The sequence below is a fragment of the Gopherus flavomarginatus genome, chromosome 3 (assembly GCF_025201925.1).
Source record: "Gopherus flavomarginatus isolate rGopFla2 chromosome 3, rGopFla2.mat.asm, whole genome shotgun sequence".
NCBI lineage: Eukaryota > Metazoa > Chordata > Testudines > Testudinidae > Gopherus > Gopherus flavomarginatus.
The window spans coordinates 44,705,408-44,719,834 of NC_066619.1; the positions used below are offsets into that span (position 1 = coordinate 44,705,408).

General features: G+C 46.4%; 2 protein-coding genes across 2 annotated transcripts in view; one reads left to right on the forward strand and one right to left on the reverse strand.

The window, feature by feature from the left end:
- LOC127047924 (cardiomyopathy-associated protein 5-like) overlaps positions 1-14,427 on the reverse strand; it is a 478,816-nt gene that overhangs the window by 11,421 nt on the left and 452,968 nt on the right. The window lies entirely within an intron of this gene.
- Positions 12,893-14,427, forward strand: part of SLC30A5 (solute carrier family 30 member 5) — a 32,649-nt gene continuing 31,114 nt past the window's right edge. Inside the window, exons 1-2 of the mRNA XM_050946926.1 lie at positions 12,893-13,133; positions 13,370-13,492. Of these exons, the coding sequence (XP_050802883.1) occupies positions 13,060-13,133; positions 13,370-13,492 (197 nt within the window). The 5' untranslated portion in view covers positions 12,893-13,059. The remainder of the gene's footprint in view (positions 13,134-13,369; positions 13,493-14,427) is intronic.

Consider the following 14,427-nt stretch of genomic DNA (forward strand, 5'->3'; position numbering starts at 1 on the left):
CATTATAAAACATGTACATTGTAAATTCTCAGGGCAGAAGTAAAATATTTCTAATGGTTCAGGTGTACTCAGAGAGAAAAGGAGTAGGAGTTTTGGTCTCAGAACGCAGTTAGTTTACAGTGCAAAGTTACAAAAATACTTGAGGTGATTTCAATTAGTTATTAGACTTTATACATCAAATCAAAAACTGGTACATAGTGGAAAGTTGGTCTCACGGTTAAGGCACTGGACTGGGGTTTGGATTCAATTGCCAGCTCAGCCACAAATTTCCATGTGACCTCTGGAAAGTCACTTAATTGCTCTGTGTTTTATAAGCACAAGCTAATGAGTTCCTGCCTTGGCTAAAGACGATTATTAATGTTTTCTTAATAAACTGAGCACTTGATTCTGAGAGGTGCTGAGCTCCTACATCTCACATTGACATCAGTAGTCAAATCCAGAAGCAGTTGCTGAGCAGGTGTGCAGGCTGGTGGCAAGGGCCTTGCATGTCTGCAAGTTTCCATCCTGAGAGGGCAGGTTTCCTCAGCAGCCAAGCTGATTCAAAGCTGCTCAGCCCCATCCCTCTGAGTCTGTAACTCCACCCTCACTGTCCTATATGTACATAGAGGTTGCTAAGGAGTGAATTAACAGAGTCAATACCTCTTCTGATGGCTCTGCATAGGGTACAGGCTCTCTCCAAATGACTATGAATCAGGAAAATACTGCTGCTCTTTGCCAGCAAAGCCATCTGGCAGCTCCAAACCAGAGCTGTCAGCCGGGAATAGATTTCAGAGTGGTAGCCAAGTTAGTCTGTATCAGCAAAAAGAACAGGAGTACTTGTGACACCTTAGAGACTAACAAATTTATTTGAGCATAAGCTTTCATGGGCTAAAACCCACTTCATCGGATGCATGCAGTGGAAAATACAGTAGGAAGATACATATACACAGAGTACATGAAAAAATGGGTGTTGCCATACTAACTATAATGAGAGTAATCAATTAAGGTGGGCTATTGTCAGTAAGAGAAAAAAGACTTTTGTAGTGATAATCAGCATGGCCCATTTCCAACAGTTGACAAGAAGGTGTGAGTAACAGTAGGGGGGAAAATTAGCATGGGAAAAGAGTTTTTACTTTGTGTAATGACCCATCCGCTCCCAGTTTTTATTCAAGCCTAATTTAATGATGTTCAGTTTCCAAATTAATTCCAATTCTGAAGTTTCTCCTTGGAATTTGCCCATTGAAACTAAGGGAACCCACTTTCGCAGAACACTACAACTATAACGGAGAGCAGCAGCGCCTCTAGGGACCACCAAATCCTCACTCATAGTTACCAGTTTTGGGGAGGATGCTGTGTCTGAGCCCCTCCTCATCCCTCTGCCTTCCCTGTGGAGCCTACACTGCATGCAACCCCAGGAGTCTCTTGGCTCCTTTGTAACAGAGGGCTGGTCTACACTATGGGGGAAAATCAATCTTAGATAGGCAACTTCAGCTACGTGAATAACGTAGCTGAAGTAGAAGTATCTGAGACTGAATTACTCACCGTCCTCACGGCGTGGGATCGATGTCCACGGCTCCCCCTGTCGATTCCGCAACTCCATTCGAGTTGGTGGAGTTATGGAATCGATATAAGCGCGTTCGGGGATCGATATATCGCGTCTAGATGAGACGCGATATATCGATCCCCAGGCAATCGATTGCTACCCCCCGATACGGCAGGTAGTGAAGACGTACCCAGAGAGAGCAGCAGGATCCTCAAAAGGTAGGTGGAGGGGCAGAGAGGTAATCTTCCCCCCTTCCGGCATGCAGCAGGTCCAGACTGCAGGATTTTCTCTGTGCCTTCCACTAGGCCCACTCATTATCAGAGTTCCCCTAGGCAAGGAAGGCAGGATTTGGGCCAAAGACTGTTGTAGTTGCTTAGTACTGCTGAGCATCACGCTGTATATGAGCAGGCAGGATAGAAAGCAAAATCAGTGGTATATTCCTGTATTTATACAATCAAGTACCAAGCTTGGTTTATTGTTAAACAAAAGTTTTCTGATAATATGAAATTAAACTGACAGGAAATAACACACATGTTAAAATGTGGGATGATAGATGCTGCAGGATTTGCTTTATGTAAACTTGATCTGGCGCTATAGTCTGCTACTGATTTGATAAGGAACAGAGCTCACACACCATCTGAGCAAGTCTGAGCATGTTTTCTCTACTGTTTTATTTTCTGCTACATTGACCTCAACTGATAATTTCCAGTAAAACCACAATAAATGGGTTATGTCACATTACAGGAAATCACAAAAGCCTCTCAAGTGACTGATTTTCAGGAGCTTTCCTGATTTTGCATCAAATCTTTTGCCTTCTCAATCTGCTATTGCTTCTGAGTCAATACTGGAGCTTTACAAAACAGAAAATGTCAGACTTTAAAGAAACAGTAAAGCTTTCTTATTAAAGGGTTTCCTTTATCTAAACAAATTAAATATATAGGGCCTGATTTTTCTCTCACTTATAGTATAACTCCACCAGCTTCAACAGAGTTACTCCTATTTAGAACAGTGTAAGTGAGAGGAGAATCGGATGCACAGTAAATCAAGTTATTATAATCCTTTTTCAAAAACAGACTCCCCTCCCCCTTTCCACCCCAGAACAGATGCCAGTCCTGGAATTCTCCACCACTTGCTGTAGATCTCATTACTGAATGCAGGCAATAAGAACTGAACCAAGGTCCCTGGAATGTAGTCCTTTGCATGCTTCTCTGCAGTGGCTTATTGTGCTTTCATACCTGAAAAAGGCAAGTGTGGGTGGTTGCATTAGAATGGGAAGAAAAATAAGAAGTGAAGTCAAAGCAAACTCTGTGTCCCCTCATACTGAATCAGATGGAAGAGAGACACATCCTCTGCCACTCTGGTTATTCAGTTAATCCCAGCAAGTTTTTGTGGAATGCATGTCCAAATTGCCATTATTCAATAAACACAAACTATCAAGGTATTTTCTGAACAAAATACTTAATGATTGCATTGACTGAACAATTTATACTTGGAATACATCTATTATAATCCTTCTGGAATGTAGTGAATGAATTCCTGTATTCCATTGTCTTTGTAATGTTGTTGTTTCGCTGTTTTAAAAGATTTTATTTTCAATATTTCTGTCTTTATTGCTGGTATGGATTTTTCTCCTATTTTTGGTCCTTTTAAAATACTCCCTGTACCTATCTACTTCCTTTCAATTTCCTTTCCCCATTTTCACTTTTTTGAAACAGAATGTTTGTTTTTCCTTTTTCCCATTTCCCCCACCTTTGCACAGCAAGTCTTTCTTCAATTCCCCAATCATTCACCAATTTTTTTAACTCTCCAGCTGCTGTCTTCCAACTGTCTAATTTATAATTCTCTAACTAAACTTTGTGCTGTTTGTTAACATCTCCCCCTTCTGGACATAGGACTTGTGACATGTCAATTGCACCTTGCATAAGTAACATATATTTTAATAATGTCCTTGTTTATGAATGCAACAAGATGATCAGGTTTTATTGCTATTATTTCTGTAAAGCAAAACCCTAATGCTTTTATTTTCCAGCAGCCATACTGCTATGTACTCTGATACCTTCATCATGCCTCATAAGCTAAACGGTATTATGCTGGGTTGCTGCTTTCGTAGAAGACCTCCAAGAAACAACTGGACACTGCTGAGTGTGATTCAGCAGGTGGTACGCACAGGAATAGAATTAAGGGTGGGTAAGATAAACACATGCAGACTGGAAATTCTCTTTTTCTGACCTTTCCACATGCCTCACCTGTTGAAGAGTCCTGAGAGATATTTAATCTATATCCCTACTATTGCCCCTCTCCCAGTTCATTTATCAATTGATCTTAAATTTATTCTTGGATGCTTTTCCCAGAATCAGTACTGACTCAGTGCCACAAAATGGTGTTAGAAGGTCCCACGCTGCTGGAGATGCAATATGGACGAGCTAAAACCAAGATCCTCACCTCTTGTAATCATTAAAAATTCCACATCACTTCTTGGAAGAGTTAGCATTGTTAATGAATGCATTCGACAAAGTGGGTGTTCACCCACAAAAGCTCATGCTCCAATACGTCTGTTAGTATATAAGGTGCCACAGGACTCTCTTCTGTTAATGCAGGGCATTAGCCCAAATCTAATTTGGGTAGTTACCCTCTACTCACTAAATTCCGCCTGAAGTTTCATTTGGTTATTGTAATCTTCCCTTCTTGTCCTAAACTCTTCTGTAGTATTTCTGTAAACCAGTGGTTCTCAACCTGCGTCCTGCGGGACACTTGCAGTCCAATCAGCACAGAGCTGTGGCCCATGTGACATCCTCAGGACCATAGAGGTAGTATTGGATGTGGCCCACATAACACATTGTGGGACACAATGTGTCCCACAATGGTAAATAAGTTGAGAACCACTAATAAACACTAATAAACACTTTGTTTCTTATCCAAGATGTAGCTACTTTTCATTAGTGGATGAAGTACTCCCTGTGAGAAGATTTAATTGTTATGCTGAGAGTAAAACCTTGGTGAAGCTGGTGGGAATAACAGCTGTGCTTCATTCAGGATAAATGTAAATAACAATTAAACTCCTTTAAGTAATAAGATAGTTGAAACTATAGATACCACTACTCATATCACAAGTCACATGCCAGGAATCTGAGCTGTGTGGGTGGAGACAGTTGACTGGAGGCTGAATTCAAACCCAGGGGCTGGCTGCCTGTTTGATGGAGATGTGTGCAAGAGAGACAAGCAACAGATACACCACAGAAACAGATAGAAAATCCCTTTGGTCTCATAGGGTGAACTAAATTCTAGTCTTGTTTAGTACATCAAAAAGTCTAAAGCCAGCTGAGCACTGGGGGGAATTGTAACTTAGACCACATCACATAATGCATTAAAACTTCATAAGGAAAGCTGTATGTATCATGTTCAAGTTTACAGTCAAATAAGTTTATACTCAAAAGCAAGAACAGAAAATCTAATTAAGCAGTGAAAGCGTAAAAAAATTCTGTAAAAATTTTTTCATCCTAAATGCTGCATACTTTTACCATTTTTAAAATATAGTGAATCACAGTTTCACTCTCAGTCTTGCTGCAAGAACAGCTTGTGACTTAAATCCTCTGCTGTATGGTGCTGTGCATAAAATGCCAGGAACAATGAAAAGTTTTAAAAGTGCAATTCACTGAATGAAAAAGTCACATATCAGAAAACAGTACAACTGGAAATCTTGATGTTTCTTTTTAACACCAAGCAAGTTACGGTGTTGAAAATCTCAAACAGATTTTCTAAAGCGTTAAGTGTCAAGAGACAAGGGCTGATGTTTTTGACCTGTAAGCTGCAATTTCTCTAAATGTCCCAGAGCGGGCACCGGGGTACAATTTGTCATGATCCAAACAAGATAATATGGTGCTGCAAAAATGCATTATTAATTATTATTGTGGTTAATTAGCATTGCAGTAGCACTTAGGAAGCCCCAGTCAGGGGCTAGGTACTATACACAAAAACAATGAAAAGAAAGTCCATGCCCCAAATAGCTTTCAGTCTACTCCTTTTACTGTCCTAAGATTTGCATAAGTATTCTCCATTATGACTGTAAATGTGACAATTCAGTATTGTCTGCTATTTTAGACTGGGTGTCCTGTAGGGTTGCCACCTTTCCAATTGCTGGTAACCAGACCCCCAAGACCCCATCTCTTCCCCCAAGAGTCCTCCTTTGCTTGCTGGATCATCTCCACCTTCTCCCAGCTGGGATCCTCTCTCCAGAGCTGGGACAAATTAATGACCTGGTGCCTCCCCTGGCCCTGCGGTAACTGGACTTTTGGTGTCTGATCAGCACATCTGACTGGACACTGCCAAATGCCCTTTTAGACCAGACTCCAGTTGAAAATCAGACACTTGGCAACCCTAGTGTCTGCCTAATATCATTTGTACTATAATGCTGGCAACAGACTATATTTCTACCACCCCTTTTGGGATCCTCATGAAAATGAAATGTTTATATTATGAGTAAGCTTGGAAGGTTTTGATTTTTATCACTAAATGTCGCTAAATGTTGATGTCACTGTATGCACACAAACCAATCAAAAATATATCTAGCAATAATCATCAAAATTTACAGATAGGCAAAGAAAGAAAAATGCTGCCTGAGAACATTTTAGAGTCAAAATCCAGTGATTTAGACTTTTAAATTAGGCTTGTTACAAATGGACTACTAGCAAATGAACATTAAAAGCAGGTATGATTTGTTGATTTAAGGCTATTTCCTTTTTATATTTTGACATGTGATGTCGACAATTTGTGTTTTAACAGTTATAAAGCTTTAACTTTTTGAATCTCAGTGTCTGCTGTCATTAAATAATTGACTGACTTCCCCACTCTCCACAAAATTTTCCTGCAATTGTGAAAATGTAAATTGATAAAAATCAAAAATGCATAAACATCATAATTTTGTGCAACTGTAAAATTTTTAAGATACAAATAAAATATCAATATTATAGGTCAAAATCATTTTAAAAAGTTAAATTCTGTAAAGCCTAATTATGAGGTATCCTAATTAGAAAAACATTTACTTGAAATAATCTTGTAGACAAAGAAAAGGAGAATTTATAATCTGATGCATAATAAATGCATTAGTTTGACTTATCTACATGTTTATCAGGTCAACTGCCTTCTGATTAAACATGCACAGATGCTTCACAAGTGCTTCTTGGAAGCTTCCCCTTCAATGTTGTTACATCCTTTTAGAAAACACAAAAGAGACACACAAGCCCCAATATCTCAAGTGATTTTTTCCTTCTGTCCTGTTCCACATGCAGGTTGATTGTTTCTGAGTAGCATTAGGTGAGGTGAAGTGGCTGCAGCAATGGAAAATTACTAAAATCAATTTGTCTGCTGTGCCATCTCCAGTGCCTTATTTATGATTCTTGTCAATTTCTATTCATTCCAGGAGACAAGAGGACAGAGACAAACACAGGGCCAGATCATTCATTTTAAATAAAATAAAAGTGCTCCCCAAAAATGTAAGATATGCACAAAACTGCACTGCAGGAGGGTTGCTCTTGCTACGCTGTACCATTGATCAAATTACAGTCCTACCCCATGTGCATAGGCTGCAGTGGGCACAGTTAGTGGTAGCATGGTATAAATAAACATGAAGAATGGTATCAAAACCATTGGAAAGGTTGCTCATTTACGGCAGTTGCCAAGCTGACAAGAAGCAGGGTGATATCAATCAGGTCACTGAGAAAAATCACTATTCTGGCTAGTCCTATGCTTACTGGTTGAAAGAGAAAGAATCAGTCAGTGCAGACACAGCTCTCCTACTAGTCTGAGACAGTAGGACACAGGACCACTGTACATCAGCATGCTGGCAGTAGGCTGTAAGTGAAAGGGAGCTTTGTAAAATATGGCAGTGGGTACCAGACTGTAGGTGGCACTAATTAAAAGTTTGGTAAAATGTACCGGTACACCTCCTTTTCCAACAAACAAGTAGCTGTTGCCACACTCCTGGCAGTTATTTCAAATCTCTGGATTGTGAGTCTAACAGCATGTCTGAAATGTCAGCAAACACAATGATACAGAGCATCAATGGGCAGCCTTGAGAAATAAGCACCTGCACATACAAAAATCAACAGAAATAGATCAATATAATAAGCAGTAAATTGAAGTAAACAACAAATACCCATCTGAAAAGGTGAAAAGGCCTAACATAACAGGAGATTTTTCTGTGCTAGCAGATTAACCAAATATAAATCACTGTGTAGTTATTCTTTTTTTTATCTTCATTAATCTTATTTCAATTAAGTGTTTGACCCTACAGCTTTTCCTTTCTATTAATTTTTGAAAACTGTAACCTTATTTTTAAAGACAGAAAAGAATTTAATGCTTGTGGACTATGATTTTGAATACTCAGACAAAGTATCATCCCTGCGTGAGAAAACTATATGCTGGCTTCTTTGATTTGTGACGTAATGTAATATCAAATTACAAAGACATTTGAACAGGCATTAGAATTAATAACCTCACTGAATCAGGCCTTAAATCAAAACACAATCAGAAGAGTAGTCAATCCTTGCTCAAGCAAGTGCTCCATAGCATGAGTAAGGCCAAGACATAATCATACATTGGCCAGCCCACCAGCTGCTCATCGCAGCTTTGTCCCACATACACATCCTTCTCCCAACATGTCTGAGTTCCCTGGGGTCAGGGTTTAACCAGGACTAGCTGATACCATGCTGCACACTCTTTGCCCTGGCCTACGCTAACATCGTCAGCATTGTGTCAGCTCACTCAAACCTCCACAACTGTGTCTGAGGGGGGTTATGTTGCACAATGTAAATGAGCCCTGTGAGCACACCACGTGCGTGCATAGGAGAGAGCCCTTGGTGCTCAACTTGAGCCTGGTAGTGCCTTGGTCTGAGCACCACACTCCTGCAAATTACACATGCTTCCTCTGTGACAGGCAGGCCAGGAAGGCCAGACCCACAGGGAAATGGAGGGGAGGTAGAGGTTGCTAGGAAAAGCTGAAAGAGGATTGACTGATAGGGCGATCCCCAGGGGAGATGGACAGCCTGGGTTGCCACTGGGGGGCAGATGGAAAGGGGAGGCCAGACTGCCGTGAGAGGCAGAAAAGGGGAGGCAGAGGCCAGGCTGTTATTGAGGGGCATAGGGTAGGCTGCTGTTGGGAAAGTGGGAAGCCCAGGCTTTAAAGTGCACAGGGGGAGGTCCAGGCTGCATGGAGAAGAGGGGACACAGGGCAGGGAGAGGCCCAGTCTCACAGGGGAGAGAGGGTACAAGGGCAGCAGGAGGCCCAGGCTGCATGGGGGAGAGGGGTCACAGAGGCAAGTGGAGGCTGAGGCTGCATATGAGGGGCAGGGGAAGACTCAGGCTGCATGTGTGAGAAGGATGAGGAGGCCTGTGACACTGATAGACCAGGGGCCAGCTTTTGCAAAGGCTGTAGGCATCAGCTGAGCACTGACAAATTCATAGCTGGAAATTAGACCAGTTCACCTGTATGTTAGTATTGTTCCAGTTAGGTATTAGACTTATAAAGATGTGTTTAGATACCATAAAATGTTTGTAACTTGCTGCATGCATTACTCTTTATTGTAATGTCTGTAGTCAGGGGCGGCTATAGCTTTTTTGCCGCCCCAAGCAAGGCAGTCAGGCAGCCTTTGGCGTCTTGCCTGCGGGAGGTCCCCGGTCCCGCGGATTCGGCATCTTGCCTGCAAGAGGTCCCTGGTCCCATGGATTCGGCGGTTTGCCTGCGGGAGGTCCGCCAGTCCCGCGGCTTCAGCGTAGCTGCCGCCGAATTGCCACCGAAGCTGCGGGACCAGCAGGCCGCCCCCTGTGGCTTGCCACCCCAGCACACGCTTGGAGCACTGGTGCCTGGAGCCGTCGCTGTCTGTAGCCCATGCTATAATGCAATGTGTACGTTTTACTTTATAACTGTCAAAATGCCTGCTCTGAACTTGTGAACCCAGGCTACAGGAGGGTTTCCCCACCCATCAAGGACTATCAAAACTAAGTGGGCCATTGTGAAGCACGGTGATAAAAAAACTGGGCTAATGGCCCTCACATCCGTGAAGATATTACAAGGAAGCTCCTTGCATCAGCTTGAATTCTGAAGGAAGGAAATAAAGATAGCTGGCATGAAAATTCTTCATCTCACTTTGCTGTTTGGACTCTCACAACGGGTATGGCTACACTTGAAATTTCAAAGCACTGCCGCGGCAGCGCTTTGAAGTGTGAGTGTGAGTGTGGTCGGAGCACCAGCTGCACGTAAACCACATCCCTTACAGGTGTAGCTTTCAGCGCTGGGAGCCGCGCTCCCAGCGCTGCGGCACTGATTACACTGAGGCTTTACAGCGCTGTATCTTGCAGCGCTCAGGGGGGTGTTTTTTCACACCCCTGAGCACGAAAGTTGCAGCGCTGTAAAGTGCCAGTGTAGCAAAGCACAGAGTTGGAGCTAGGAAACAAAAGTACAGATCCCCAGGGTCAACCTGGGTTGGCCCTAAAAAGACATTCAGCTGTCATCTTTTGGAACCATATCGATTGTAACCCATGTATGTAAATATAGTACCTGCTTTAATCTGTAAATAACTCTCATTTCTTTTAGCTAGTTAATAAATTCTTAGTATTTTACTATAGGATTTGCTACAAGCGTTGTCTTTGGTGTAAGATCTGAGAGACAAATTGACTTGGGGTAAATGACTGGAAGCAACCTGAATATTCTGTGAATTTTGGAATATAGCAACCATCTATTACAAAATCCAGCTTGCCTAGGTGGTGGGAAAAACTGGAATGCCCAAAGGGACTGTCTGTAACTCCATGGCAGTATTACCAACCCCAAATATTCAAAAATCATGAGTCAGGCTCATCAAAAATCGTAAGATTAGCTTTAAAATCAAGAGATTGTGTAAAAATAATAGATGTGGAGTTCTTTTTATTTGCCTTCTGCTTTTTGAAACTTTAGGGTGCAGAGGGGTCACATTTTGAAGCTTTTTTCACAAACAAGAGAGCTAAAAGCTTATTTTTCTTTAATAAATGAAGGCAGAAACCATCCCCTATCCACTTGACTCCAGGAGCTGGGGCATTAAGGAAAATAATAATTACCAGGAAACTAATGACAAAATCATGAGAGTTGGCAACATAGACTGCTATAGGACTTTAGAACTTCACATCTGTTACTGATTTGGTGAAACCTAATTATAGAACATACCACTAGTTTGGGGTGTCTGCCCTGTGTCTTGAGAGTCTTCCGTGAGGTTTGCACTCACAGACCAGAGAGCACGACAAGGCCCAGGCTGGGAGGAATGACACAGGGGAGAAGCCAGCCCAGGCTGCACAGTGGAAGGGAGCACCCAGGGTGAGGGAGGCACAGGCTCCCACCCAGAGCATAAAGTGGAAGGCACAGGGCAGGGGGGTCCCAGGCTGCAAGGGATGTGGGGGTAAGGAAGAGGCAAGGTAGGGCAGGAAGAGGCTTAGGGCAGGGGTGGGGGTCCCAGGTGGCACTGGGGAGGGGGCAGGGCAAGGGGGGGGCAGTGCGGGAGGAGGAAAAGGAAGAGGCAGGGCAAGTGGGGGTTAGTGCAGGGGAGATGACAGGGCAAGGGGGGAAGTGGCAGGGGAGAATGAGGAAGGGGCAGGGCAAGGGGGATAAGTGCGGGGGCACGGACAGGGCAAGGGGGACGGTGAGGGGGAGGAAAAGGAAGAAGCAGGGCAAGGGGAGGTCACTGCGAGGGAGGGGGAGAATGAGGAAGGGGCAGGGCAAGAGGGGGTCAGTGTGAGGGAGGGGACAGGCCAAGGGGGGTCAGTGCAGGGACAGGGCAAGGAGGGGAGGAGAAGAAAGGAGCAGGAGGAAGGGGGGGTAGTGCGGGGGCAGGGACCGGGCAAGGGGGCAGTGTGGGGAGGAGGAGGAGGAAGGGGCAGGACAAGGGGGGGCAGTGCAGAGGGGAGGAGGAGGAAAGTGCATGGCAGGGGGAGCAGTGCGGGGGGGCAGGAGGAAGGAGCAGGATGGGGCGGCAGTGCGGGGACAGGGTAAGAGGACAGTGCAGGGGGAAGGAGAGGAGGAGGAAGGTGCAGGGCAAGGGGGGCAGTGTGGGGACAGGGACAGGGCAAGGGGGCAGTGCGTGGGGAAGGGGAGGAGGAGGAAGGTGCAGGGCAAGGGGGGCAGTGCGGGGACAGGGACAGGGCAAGGGGGCAGTGCGGGGGAAAGGGGAGGAGGACGAAGGTGCAGGGCAAGGGGGGCAGGACGGGGACAGGGCAAGGGGGGCAGTGCAGGCGGGAGGAGAAGGAAGGAGCAGGGCAAGGGGGGCAGTGCGGGGACAGGGCAAGGGGGCAGTGCGGGGGAAAGGGGAGGAGGACGAAGGTGCAGGGCAAGGGGGGCAGGACGGGGACAGGGCAAGGGGGGCAGTGCAGGCGGGAGGAGAAGGAAGGAGCAGGGCAAGGGGGGCAGTGCGGGGACAGGGACAGGGCAAGGGGGCAGTGCAGGGGGAAAGGGAGGAGGAGGAAGGAGCAGGACGAGGGGGGGCAGTGCGGGGGGCAGGGACAGGATAAGGGGCCAGTGTGGGGAGAAGGAGGAGGAACATGCAGGGCAGCGGGGGCAGGACGAGGACAGGGCAAGGGGGCAGTGCAGGCGGGAGGAGAAGGAAGGAGCAGGGCAAGGGGGGCAGTGCGGGGACAGGGACAGGGCAAGGGGGCAGTGCAGGGGGAAGGGGAGGAGGAGGAAGGAGCAGGACGAGGGGGGCAGTGCGGGGGGCAGGGACAGGATAAGGGGCCAGTGTGGGGAGAAGGAGGAGGAAGGTGCAGGGCAGCCGGGGCAGGACGAGGACAGGGCAAGGGGCAGTGCAGCGGGAAGGGGAGGAGGAGGAAGGAGCAGGACGGGGGGGGCAGTGCGGGGGGTAGGGACAGGATAAGGGGCCAGTGTGGGGAGAAGGAGGAGGAACGTGCAGGGCAGCGGGGGCAGGACGAGGACAGGGCAGGGGGCAGTGCAGGCGGGAGGAGAAGGAAGGAGCAGGGCAAGGGGGGCAGTGCGGGGACAGGGACAGGGCAAGGGGGCAGTGCAGGGGGAAGGGGAGGAGGAGGAAGGAGCAGGGCAAGGGGGGGCAGTGCGGAAAGGAGCAAAGCGGGGGGGACACAGGGTTCCGTACAGGCACCGGTCGGGGAGGCCGAGCACGCTGCCTTCGCCGCATGGGGCAGCGCCAGTGACCCGTTCCCTGCTCCGCCCCCGCGCTCCTTAGCGGGCGGGTCGCTGCTGCGCTCAGCAGCCGCCCCAGACCGGCAGGTGGCGTTGCCGCGAGCCGGGCCCTGTCCCTAGCCGGGCGGGTCCACTGGGCCGGAGAGGGGGAGGGCGCTGGCGCTCCCCCGCCCGCCGCGCTGTAGTGAGGGGTTCCGGCCGCTGAGGACGTGGCTGGCCCGGCTCAGCCTCCGCAAGTTCCGCTGCGGGCCGCGGCCTACGGGCCTTGCCTCCCTCCGAGCGAGCCGGCGCGCCCGGCCCCAGCTCGCAGCAGGCGGAGGATGAGGAGGCCCCGCGGCGGGGGAGGCGGCCTCCGCGGCTCCTGAGACCCGGCATGGAGACGGTCTATAGCGGCGAGGCCCTGGCCGGAGGAGGCGGGCTGGGGCCCGTGGATGTGCCCAGCGCCCGGTAACTGCAGCGCCCAGCGCGAGGAACGGGGGGAACTGGGCCCCTCTCCGGGGTCTCAGGCTGCCAGCAGGGGGTGGGGGGAAGTGGAGGGGAGCCCCTGCGCTGCCCGCTCGGGCTGTATTTCACCCAGTGCCCTGGCGGGCAGAGGGCCTCTGAGCCAGCCTGCGTCCCCGGGTGCATCTCGGTCCCTCTTGCCTCTGCTTAGGAAATGCCTGTGATCGTTTGTTCTTTTGCAGGCTGACTAGGTACATTGTGCTGCTGTGTTTCACCAAGTTTTTAAAGGCTCTGGGACTTTTTGAATCCTATGATCTCCTGAAAGTGGTCCACCTTGTCCAGTTTATCTTTATAGTACAGCTGGGGTAAGTGTGCTGTTGTTTAAGCCTTTTATAACACAGCTGCAGCTTCTTTCATTTGAGACTAGTTTGGTGGCAATGAACGCCTGGGTTTCTTTCCATTGGGTTAGTAAAAGATTCATTCTGAAAGAAAAAAAGTTTCGTTCATAATAAGTCAAGGGCGTTTGTGCCTTTTCTGTGCTGCATGACAGGTTGTTAAAGGGAAAAACCTTCCTTGTTTCTGATGGGATGTACATTTCGACAAAGCATAACAGCTCCTGACAGATGTGCAAGAAAAAAGCTGAGATGCTTTGTTGTCCTATCTAGCTACTGGGCCTGCTTTTCTTTTACCCCTTTTTAGATTTTTATTTTCAATGTGAAATTTGTAGGTACTGATGTAGTGATGTTTAGAGTGTAGCTGTTGTGCTTTGACTCTCTTATTAGATAAAGGGTAGTCTAAGCATACTCTTGCCATGGATTTTAAAATAATTTGTGTTGTAATGCACAGCTGTATGATGCTACAAAACTAACCATTTAATTGATAATAGAAATGCAATGGTAGATGCATTTAAAATGATCATCCCAAATTATGGTAATAGTCCCTGTACTTAAGAGGAAGAATATTAGAATCAATATCTAAAACCCTAATTTTTAAGCATACTTACTGTAGTTTGAGAAACTATAGGGAAGAAGGAGAATTTTTTTAATTAATTAGAATGCTTGTAGTTGTCACTTTTAGACAGATGATGTAATGACAAATATTTAGTAAAGAGAATAAATGTGCATCAAGAATATTTCATTTTAAGTAAAAATTACAGATAAGATCAGTGTGGTTTCTTCTTCTGCTACCTTTTTCTTTGGAAGGAAGCTAATCTCCCTCCACTCTAGAATCTTGCTTCCTATATCTATTGTCATCATTAAGAGCTTTGTTGGTAACTGAACCAATACTAATTTAAGCTTAG